Source organism: Mytilus edulis, chromosome 10 (genome assembly GCF_963676685.1).
Source record: "Mytilus edulis chromosome 10, xbMytEdul2.2, whole genome shotgun sequence".
NCBI classification, from domain to species: Eukaryota; Metazoa; Mollusca; class Bivalvia; order Mytilida; family Mytilidae; genus Mytilus; species Mytilus edulis.
In genome coordinates, this window is record NC_092353.1 from 79369993 (window position 1) to 79382099 (window position 12107).

The 12107-nt window shown below is 33.0% G+C and overlaps 1 protein-coding gene across 1 annotated transcript; it reads right to left on the reverse strand.

Moving 5' to 3' along the window:
- Positions 1–4710: 4710 nt before the first annotated feature.
- On the reverse strand, positions 4711–11050 carry LOC139491950 (ras-related and estrogen-regulated growth inhibitor-like protein). The gene is made up of 4 exons (XM_071279900.1): positions 10564–11050; positions 9923–9979; positions 8033–8109; positions 4711–5829 (listed from the first exon to the last, which is right to left on the reverse strand). Exons 1-4 carry the CDS (start codon positions 10610–10612, stop codon positions 5353–5355), a joined length of 660 nt encoding a protein of 219 aa, XP_071136001.1. The 5' UTR covers positions 10613–11050; the 3' UTR covers positions 4711–5352.
- Between the last annotated feature and the right edge of the window lie 1057 nt (positions 11051–12107).

Sequence of the window (12107 nt, forward strand, 5' to 3'; positions counted from 1 at the left end):
GAATTATTAATTAAACAAGTAAACTTGTTTAAGTGTACAAGTTCAGTAACAATGCAACTTTCCCTCTTATTTTTGTCGTCAAGTTGTGTTGACAACTGATCAACTGGTGACTAATATACGTTTCCATATGCTCCACATGTGGCATCCGTCGTATTGCTTATGTTATAAAAATCCGGTAAATAGTATAACTCGGTAGGTTACATTCGTGAAAAGGGAAGGGTATTGTAGTGACCATGGTGACGACATAAGAAACATCCGATATTATCTGTGAAACGGTTATCATCAATAACGGTCAGCCAACTCGTGACGGCGTCCACAAAATTTACGAAGGGATGATTTCAACTTCACCATTTGTAGCTCTTGGTTTGATAGCTTCCTTGTGAGCAGCAACCCTCTATCAAGGAAATCATGATTGGAAATACAAGCCCGGGAATATCGTATCAATTGGGAGATGCATACTCCGTATGCAGCCGCTGCTGGAATGTTGCTACATAAAAATTGACAGTTCACAATTCATCTCTTTTATCGTAAAGTTTAGTTTTCAACCAATTGTCAATTTCTAGATGTAAGTCAAGATATGAGTCAGACTTGACTGTATATGTAGTATCCTTTATCTCTAGTTCGATGGGGGTAGATTCGTGCAACATAGTCACCACATTTTGTATTATTTAGTGACAGAACGTCATCTATATAGCGGAACGTAAAGTTAAAGTTTATTGCTAACTTCTTCAATTTCTTCCTAAGAAGTTCCTGACTGAAGTCATCTTCATAATAATAAAGAAACAAGTCGACAAGAAGAGGGACAACCACGAAAATAAAACTTGATAAACTTTAAGGCAGTTTCAGAGAATTTTACAAAGTAGGATTTTTCTCTCCCCAAGACAAGATACTTGTATCTACGTTCACCATTCGTTTTAATGAAACAAAGTAGTACCAACTCTTTCAATTTGTCTTTTAGTTTGGAATGGGGAATACTTGTGTAAAGTGTAGAAAATTCAAATGTGTTAATACTATTGCAAGATGAGAGAGTCTTATATTGACCCAGCAATATACCGTTGTTTGTAAGGACACTTATGTAGTTTAGGTATCCAATTCAGTGATGGAAGATCCAGTTTTTCATCTTTGGTTGAAATTCTAAAGGAACATAGAACAGACCTATGATTATCCAGGATTTCCTCTATAGTAAGTGTAGTGAGGGTATATGTTGAGTTTCCAAGTGAGTATCACATAAATTTAACATGAAGTAAGAAAATGAGGTCAAGGTCATATATACACCGAAGGAGAAATACATGTACACCTTACTAAATGTAGTTGACCTATTGCTTAAATAGTTTCTAAGAAACAGACTTAACCTAGAAAAACTAAACATTTTGTTTATTTTCTTCGGTTACATCTTCTGACATCAGACTCGGACTTCTCTTGAACTGAATTTTAATGTGCGTATTGTTATGCGTTTACTTTTCTACATTGGCTAGAGGTATAGGGGGAGGGTTGAGATCTCACAAACATGTTTAACCCCGCCGCATTTTTGCGCCTGTCCCAAGTCAGGAGCCTCTGGCCTTTGTTACTCTTGTATTATTTAGTTTCTTGTGTACAATTTGGAAATTAGTATGGCGTTCATTATCACTGAACTAGTATATATTTGTTTAGGGGCCAGCTGAAGGACGACTCCGGGTGCGGGAATTTCTCGCTACATTGAAGACCTGTTGGTGACCTTCTGCTGTTGTTTTTATCTATGGTTGGGTTGTTGTCTCTTTGGCACATTCCCCATTTCCATTCTCAATTTTATTGACCAAGAACCATGAAAATTAGGTCAATGTCAAATGAACATACCAGGCAAACACGTACAACTCACAATCCTTCCATACAACAAATATAGTTGACCTATTACAGTTTAAGGGCTTTAAGAAAAACTAAACAAAAACACAAAAACTTAATATTGAGCAATGAACCATGAAAAGAGGTAAAGGACAAATTAAACCTGCGAGACTGACATGTACATCCATAGTAGTAGAAAAAAAAGACCAAAACTTAAAAACTTAACTTTGACCACTGAACCATAAATATGAGGTCAGGTTCGGATGCCCCTGACAGTTGATATGTGCACCTTATCATCATTCCATACACCCAATATAGTATACCTATTGCATACAGTATGAGAAAATCGGCCCAAAACACAAAAACTTAACTACAACCACTGAACCATGAAAATGAGGTCAAGGTCATTTGGACATGTACACCTTACATTACAATCCTTCATGCATACACCAAATATAATATACCTAGGCTATTGTTTAAAGTATCTGAGATACGGACTTGACCACCAAAACTTAGCCATATTCACTGATCCATAAAATTAGGTCGAGGTCAAGTGAGAACTGTCTGACGGGCATGAGGACCTTGCAAGGTACGCATATATCAAATATAGTAATCCTATTACTAATAATAATAGAGAAACTAACATTTCAAAACACCGCCGCCGCCGAATCCCTATCACTATGTCGGACGTTCTGAGACAAAAAAAAACAGGCTCGACAAAAACGATTTATGCATCCCTTCTTTACCCTAACGTGCATGATGAAGCTCCGAATAAACTGATCAAAACTGTCACACAACAGCGATCAAAAATGTCGAATAAACATCGAAAAGCCAATCGTTGTTCCCAGAATTTTCCCATGTACTTTAGGCTTTTCTTATATATATATATAGTCTAACCTATCTAAAAAATTAAAAGTTGTTCAGTAAGAAGTCAAATATATTAATTTTCTCAAAATGTTGAATCTTTGTATTTGTACAATATCTTGCCAGTTTACTAGGGTACTTGGTATTTAGATACAACTCACTCACAGCAATGATAAGAGGCTTATTATTTTGCCACGGTTCGCCAGACGCTGTTTTTTCTACCTTCAAATACTCACCATTTACGCTCGATTCAAAAACATTTATAAGGTCAAATAAAGTACAAATTAAATTAATGTCATTGTAGACATAACATTCCGATTTTTTCCCCCAAATACAGCTTAGGTAATCTATTTCTTGGACAAAAAAATCCTTATTATTTCGAACAATTCAAAGTTTCCAATACGTAATAATGTATCACTACAGGGTACTTTCGACTCCAATCTCAAATGACTATGAATGTCAGTTTTCTTGCTGAAGGTCGTTGGTTCTCTATTAGTACTCCATGCAGCTTCATCAACTAATGAAAACCAATCGCCAAGATATCTCCACTTTAAAAAGATAAGTGCTAAAACAATCTATCGATCAATATGTACTAATATACTGGGATCATTTTTCCATCATCTCTTTCGACTGTTATTTTCTCCGTTTGGGGCCTCGTGCCCGGGGTTGTCGCCTCGATACAGATGCTGTCCAGTCAGGAAAACACACGAAAAGTTGACAGTTTATAATGATTCCAGACATTGTGTATTGTTATCGGGTTGTCTTTTGTAATTCTGAATTACGCGTCATAGTATTTATTTGTTTGTTTTTTTCTTCAAATTTGGTAGGCATAAAATGAGTTGATATATACTGTGTACATAAAACGGTTAATTGTCTATGGTTGAACCCATTTTAATTCATGCCAATCCTTTTAATCATTGCACAAATAGATCCCAAAGGCCCATGAGCAAACTATCATGAGAAAAAGTAACTGTGGTGTCGCCATTTAAAATTTCAAAATAATATAATTAAAGCTTACGGGTATTCAAACATTTGTTTTCGTCCTTGTTATTTTGCAATTTTTATTTGTTTTAAACACTAAGCAGGGGACAAAATATACAAGCTAAAGTTGAATGTAAATTTAATTTTCTTATTAAATCATCTTTAACGGAAACTTGTTTGAGGACATTATAAATCTGACACTTTGTATACTACAGATTCAAACATCAACTTGTATATATAGTTATATGTACAAAGGTCACGAATTCAATGACTTTAAAGAGATTGTTAGAGAGGTTTTTTGTGTAAGATGAAACTCAATAACTTTCTTTTAGTGCCTGACCCAAATTAAGAAACTTTTCTCGTGATTGTTACTGAGATCGTCGTAGGTTGCTGTTCTCAGTTAATTTCATAATGTAATAATGTAACATAAATATAGGCTTATACAGCGTTCAAGATGAGGTCTACAGGAAAACATCTCAAAACGTCGAAATATAAGAGTCATGAAATTGTACCGCAATTTTTTTATATATTTTTTTCATTTACTTTTTTCAATACGAACTATGCGAACTAGCATGTTTGAAGGTACGATTATCTATGGTTATATATGTAATATCAAATGAACAAACACCTAACATGTTTAACACCGTCACATTCTGTATGGATATGCCTGTCCCAAGACAGGAGCCTGTAATTCAGTGGTTGTCGTTTGTTGATGTGTTATACATCTGCGAGATGAAAAACAGCAATCGCATCTTCTTCTCTATATGCTTATGTTTTGTCTTGTGTGTGAAAAGCTTATATGTGTCATGAATTAATACGCCACAATCCACAGCGCATTCATGAACTGTAACGATCTAAACTCAACACAAAGTCAATGACAAAACACTGTGGCCATTTAGGTTGCAAATCGAGCTCTCTTGATCGCAAATTAAAAGTAGTCTGAAACAGGTGGTAAATTTAGACAAGAGAATACTATGTAAGACATATTCACATCTTTTAAAAGCCATACAGACTGAATGCTAGAATAATGCATATCAAAACAAATAATTTTTTATCATGTTGAAACTTTATTGTTATTCAAACTTAAATATATAAAAACAAAAATGCAAAACAAAAAACTTAAACAAAACATGTAAATATGCGCCAGTATAAATGTTGGATACCCCTGTCCTCAGTACTTGCGAAAAAAAGAAACTAAAAACACGTACTTACTTTAGATGGTGTGCGTATATGGTTAATATAAGTGACATTTTTTGTCTTGATGTCAGCTCATCAAAACCTAAATTTAATACTTTATTCTTATTCTTATACAAATCAGTAACTTTTCAGAGACAAGTGACTGTGATACAAATAATTTCTCTTCAAACAAATTTGAAATAAATAATAAAAGTACATAAAATCAACTTTTGTTTTGCAAATAAGAAAACCCAAAAAAGAACATATCAGGTTTTACATAAAAAAAAAAGAAGATATGGTATAATTGCCAATGAGACAGCTCTCCACAAGAGCCGAAATGACACATAAGTAAACAACTATAGGTCACTGTACGGCCTTCAAATATGAGCAATGCAAAATCGCTTGATTCATATTTTTTTTAAACGACGGAAAAATAAGGTTAAAACAGCCCTAAAAATAAAAACGAAAAACACAAGTAGCGTTCAGTTATAAAGTGATCGCATGGACGTTTATTTACGCTTTTTCAAAAATAGTTTTTGGCCCTGCCACATCACACGTAGAACGTTTGCGATCCATTTCACTGTCCTTCTTACCAAACATTGCACCTAATTTCTTTGATACATTCACTAAAGAACTTTTCCGTCTTTTCAATAAAGGCTTATTCTGTTGAATTATTTTTGTCTCTCGTAAAAGCGCTTGAAACGCAATGCTAATCGTCACAAAATCTTCAGCAGCCGACACTTCATAATACTGGCAATTGTATTCTAGCGCCGCCTGGTGTCCTTCCTCGACACCAACTGTCCGCCTGTGCTCTAAGTCTGTTTTATTGCCTAGCAAAAGAGCTGGACAATACACACTTGCCCTAGCTTTGTTTCTAATGTCCAGAATTTTAATGGCTTGCTCAAACGAAGAGTGAACGCAGATATCATATACTACAATAAAGGCATCTGTCCATGTTATAACACTATCTCCTGGTGCAATGGATGTATTCTGAAAGATAAATATGTTGATGAATAAGTTCAATATCCAATCAATCTTAATAGTAAGTTGTAATTCAGTGGTTGACATAATGCATGTGTTGCTGTATATCATATTCATTTTAGCATAGACGGATTCAGGGGTTGAAGGATTCGTGGGACAAATTTGGTTGATTATATAGGGAATCACAGAAACATGATTGGAGCCCCCCTTTTTAGGTCAGTCAGCGACACCCCTCCCCTGATCCGCCATTGGTTTGTTCATTGTTTTGTTCATAAATCAGGACGTTAGTTTTGTATTTATTTTTTTATTTCGGGGCCTTTTATAGCTGATTATGCGGTAGGGTTTTTGCTCAGTGTAAATGGCCGTATGGTGACATGTAGTTGTAAACCATATGGGGTGGTGTTCTCGAAAGTATCCTAAGATTCGTCCTAAGTCATAGATAAGACCGATTTTAGGATCGACTTAAGACACTCTTAAAAGTCTAAATAGCTAAAGTAATTGTTTGATAAAACATTTATTAGAGACAAAACCAATTAATAAATTTGTTTATAAAATTTTGTAATAATTTAACATGTATTTAATTAAATGCATGATTTCAAATGTAATTATAAAATAATATCAAATAGGATTTTGATATAAACTGTAAAACAATTTGTTTTGAAATGAGAATATTGAATTCGTAGTGTCATCGTATCGTAAAATCACGAAGTTCAAAGTTTAAAATCATGCACAATTTCTTTATACGAGTTAATAACCGATGGTGCGTTTCTTTTCACGTTCATTAATCTACAAAAAGCTTTGAAAAGAAAAAGCTGATTTTTTTCAAGCCTTATATGCGTATATGAACAGAGGCCTACAACAAAGCGCATCTAAAAAGACCTGTTAAAATTTTCTCTAGTTTATAATATCTTAGGGAATTGCAATTATATAGTTTGTTTAGAGATGTTATTACTGAATGTTCTTTTAAATTAAATAATAGTAACCCAATTGTAACTAAATATCTAAGAAGAAGACAAATTGTCATGGCCATGTGTATGGCGTTTTCTAGTATTTTGACACAGATCATAAAATAAACAAAAATATCAAATATTTGTTTACATGTATGTTTACAACTTTTGTTCTGTGTGTTGACAAACAATCTGTCTTGTGTCCCAATGATCTTAATTGTCCAATTTAAAGTTTCTGATTTCTTTCATCTGTTCGATATTGAACTAATAAATCTGATAAAGCCAGTTAATTTAAGGATAAGAATACACGTGTTGACTTAAATTGACCTTTTAGGGTCAGTGTTATGTCAGAGTTCCTCTCTGTGGGTCATTTACATTTTAATCTTTGATCAAATAAGGTCAACAAACTTCTTTGCTTTTGGGATTCAGTTAAGTTTATTGTGACATATGTCAAATTAATTGTGTTTTTAGTCACTCTCGAACATTTGGGAGGTTTGAAAAGGCACTGGTATTGCGGTTATTGGCCCTGAATTGGTATAACCAAAACGTGCGGAATATAAAGTTTTCCTGGTACCCTAACTTAACAAATTGTTTATTAGTCGATTTCTCTAAGAAAGCCAGGAATGTGACAGGTGTTCTATTTGTTCACAGTAGGTGTTATTATCCTTTCATTCGTTTGGGAAATGTTATTGTATTCTTTTTCTGTATACTGCGCCGAGATTGTCGGGTAACGAATGCAAGCCTTTTTTCATCTATATATAAGTTCATAATTTATTACCTTCCTCCCCCCAAAAAAACAGAAAGAAAAACAATCTGTCCTTTAAACTGTAATGTGATCTACTTCATTATTCAAAGGATTTTCTTGAGTTTGGAACGATATTTAAGCGCATTTAAGCTTTAATATGTGATTTGGATAAGAAAAACGACAAAGATACTGTTCGTTTGTCATTAGCTTTGTCGATTGCATTAAGTGAATATGTGTCATCATGTATTTAATATCCTTTCTTTACCATAATAGTTTCAAATTTTGGAAATATTTTCAGATTTGAAGACATCTATGTACTGCGTTCGACAACTAAATTTAAATGCTAGAATTCGAAAACTCTGAGCTTGTAGCAAATTAAAGTCGTGAATAATAATTTTCGAGGATTTGTTACACCTTTTGAAGCCTATTACCCAATATGAAAAGATATATAAATTGGAGATGTCCAACCTCGAAGCCACTCCTGGTCAATAATGCTAAACATATATACTGAGTGAGATACCTTTTTAGCACATGAATCTAATATTTCTATATCTGTTACATAGTCTTCTTGTTTAATGCTTGACTTGTATATCAGATCTGAAAAAAGAGATGTTCATGATCAACTTACATACAACATTCGTTATTTTTTTTGCAAACTCTATCAATAAGGCAAAATGAGAATAAGATATTGTATGTTTGTTAGTTTTACACTGCCGTGCGTTTGAAAATACACCCTGCTATTAATTTCAATTTGATATGTAGTCAACAGGAATCATGGTAATGACCACTACGGCGATTTTTTTTTTGCTGTTGTATCTTTTGCGGAGAAAAGGGGAAGGGGAGGGGGTATTGTACTTATCGGAGATGTTCACCTATAAAGCATTATATTTTATATCATTTAAAATAACGACAGAAAGCAACGCAAACATATTCCCTTCTCCTTTACAGATAAGTGTCGCTGCTTAAAGATATTCGATAAATTCACTCATTTTTCCTCAGATTTTTTTTTGTCCTTAGGATAATACTGATAGGGAAACAATTAATCAGTTTACAATCCAGTCGGAAGGAAACTTTTGAAAAAAAAATAATTAAAAACACGGAAATCGTCTTCCTCACCTCTCCTTTCAAAAGTTGAACCCTACTGAAGTGTATTAAGATATTTGTTAAGCTGCAAATTAAAAGTTAAATATATTTGCATCAAGTCGTAGGAACATAAAAATCTGCACTTTAAATATTATGTTATCTTCCCTTAGGTTATATATTTTACGATCAATTACATTACTTTGTGCAATTTTAACTGTGCCGTGCACTTGTTGAGGAGATAAGAGAATAAAGAAAGATTGAAAGTGAATACAAACAAAAAAAAGACCGGCCGAAATAGGAGGATGATTGCACGAGAGTAATTCAGAGTCAGAAACCGCCCATATAAAAGGCACAACAGAAATAAGTTTTCATTTTGCTTACACACAAAAAAAAAGACCCTAGGGAAAATTTGGAGCCTCACGTTTTATAAAATTCCGGGATCAAAAATAACTTAATATCTTTGTTATTTATTAACTGTCTTCGTTTAGTTGATAAAGTTAAAAGTTGTGAATTTCATAAGTGAATCTTTTTATCAAGTGGTATGAAATAAATCAATTTGCGCATATAAATACTTAGTGATGAAAAAATCTTGAACCTTCTTTTGTAAACATTTAATACATTTGAAGAAAGTATTTCACAATTAAAACGAAAAATTAAAATGTGTTCCTATTGAGAAACGACTAGATATTTCGTTTGATGTATAAAAGGGATAAAAGCTGTGAACTTTATTGTTCGCCCGCCGCTAGGTCAAATGAGGAACAAAGCTACATGCGACTGTGCATTATTTTATCATATTATTCAGATTTAAAATATGACGAGTTTATGGCAAGCCGTTTTACTATTTATTCTAACTTCAAGATATCTAATAAACTTTATAAGATATCTTATAAAAACTGGATTATATAAGACATCTTATATATTATATGAGATATCTTGAAGTTAGAATAAATAGTAAAACGGCTTGCCATACGAGTTATAATTGATGTCAGTCCAGAGTGTCACCACCCCATTATCCGCTTGCACTTCGGTACTGGCATAAGAATACGTAAAATGTTTATAATAATTTTCTGTTATAAAATAGCAGAAATCTTTTAATATCAATAAACGTATCTACCTCATGCAATGCTTGATTCCTTTTAAGTGTCCCGGGTTGAATTAACTTGTGTTCCTTTTTTATCAGCTATACATCGTTCGTATTAAGTTTTGGATTTTCAAATATTTATACATCGAGAATTACTGAAGAGACATAATAAATTATTGAAATGTGTATCTGATGTATCAAATTCACTGCCGAATATATACTAGTTATATAATTGACAGTATTTACCCATATTAGAATTGTATTCTCCAATAAATCTTCGTGTAAGAAATCTCACTGTCACTGCTGAAAAATAAAACGTAAGTTTGAAAAAAAAAAATAAACAATTTGTGAGAAGCAGTGACAATTATATTATGACTTTTGTTACTAATATCATCATCATCAGCAGCAGCAGAAACAGAAAAACAGAGCGAAAACAATGCAATGAACAATTTTAGAAATAACAAGAGAAAAAAAAATGAAAGGTAATTATTCAGTTTGGAGAAATATGAATTAAAGTTAAGAATGACAGAATTTACAGTTTGGAATTATTTTTGTACTTTTTTTCAGTTGCAAAAGAATATTGTACAATCAGTATTAATTGTATACAATGTATGCTTAATTCGTTCCTTAATATCCTTCACTTTACTTTAATATATTTAAGCAAATATGTATATACGTTTATATTTGTTATTTGTATTGAACATCAGTGAATACATAATATATTTATTTGAAATTGCTAAAACATGAAAAGTTTTCTCCAAAATGTCAATTCAGCCTGAAAGCAAATCAAATTGGCGAATTTTTAGAAATGCATGGCTCGATTTTCAGATTGTTCATATTTCCTAGGCATTAGAGACGAGCAAACATGCGCAGTTAAAGTTGCTTACCGGATTTGCCAACATTTTCTGCACCCAAAACAACAACTCTCAATGACATGCTGCAACGGTCTCAAAACTCACAGAAATAAACAGTCATGATTACATATTCCAAAATACTATTTCCAACTTTAAATTTCCAATAATAAAAACACTGAATATCGCGTATACGTTTACTTATCTAATTTAACTTCATGATAAACAAGTTTCCTAAAATGAAAAAAATTATCGAATTGGTTTTAAAAATCTCATTTCTGTCACTATATTTACTCTTCACAACTTTATATAAACTAACTGAGCTTTGTGACACCCACGTGGTTAATCTATCAAGGTAAAATTTGTCCATTTAAGAACTTTCAAATGTAAATAGTTACGTCTTTGGTCCCATTTGATGTATGTTTCAACATAATGAATCAAAGTAACTTGAATTCCTCAATGACATTCTGTTGAACAAAAAACCGTAAATAAACTTAAAACGTCTCAAAATGAGAGTTTTTAGATAAACGCGACGAGTTATTTTGTGGTTTACTATTTATGATCTTTGAAAACATTGTATATCCCAGTAAAAAGTTATTAGGCCACGTTCTTCGAGTTCGTCTGTTGTTAGTTCAAACATTCACTAATTCAATTAGAATAATAAATACTGTATCGTTCTTTCATTTTGTTTTATCGTTCTCTGTGTATATGAATGAGAAATGGGGTGTAGGTGAAAATGAAAATTTAATAAAAGTCTCCTAAATTTGATCAAAAGTAGAATTTCAATCCATAAGTGGGATACTTTTTTCTGAAACCATTTAATTTTACCTATTTAAAAGAGGTAAACAAAATATGCCGCGATTCGAATCATTTTCACATGAAATTGAATTGAAAAGTTCGAGTGTCATAATTGTTGAAAAACGCTACAATAATTTCTGGACCTATCGGCAGTATGGATGCAAAAACAATTGGCCGTTTCAGAATCTAAAGGACTATGGGTAATTCGTACCCCAAAATGAAAATAACGTCACGACATTGGTTGAATTTCCATTGTTTTGGACGTTTTTGAACAGATATATCATGTTAAGGAGGGGTATTTGCGAAAAATACCAGTCGAGAGAATGTTAAATTTCACGAGCCGTAAGGCGAGGGAAATTCATTCTCAAATACCCCTCAATAACATGATATATCTGTTTAATTACACCGAATGTTAATGTACTAAAACGCATTGATGATCGTGACGTTACAAGCGTCCAGTCGGATAGAGTATTTTTTGGCAAATACCACGGCAGAGAGGGTAAAAAAGGCATATCCTTTTAGCAAATACACCGGCGGCGTTAAAAATGAACGATATTCATTTGATAATAGTAAATTGGTGAAAAATACACTGGCTATTAACCAATCAAAACCCCGGATTCTTACATAAGGTGTAATTACAACCAATCACGACGTTTCGGTGTACATTTTTGAAAATATTACCCAGAATGCAATAGATTCTGAAACGGCGAATTGTAAAACAGAAAAAGACATATACAACATGCAACACAACCTTGCTGTTCATATAAACCCACTTTGAAGGC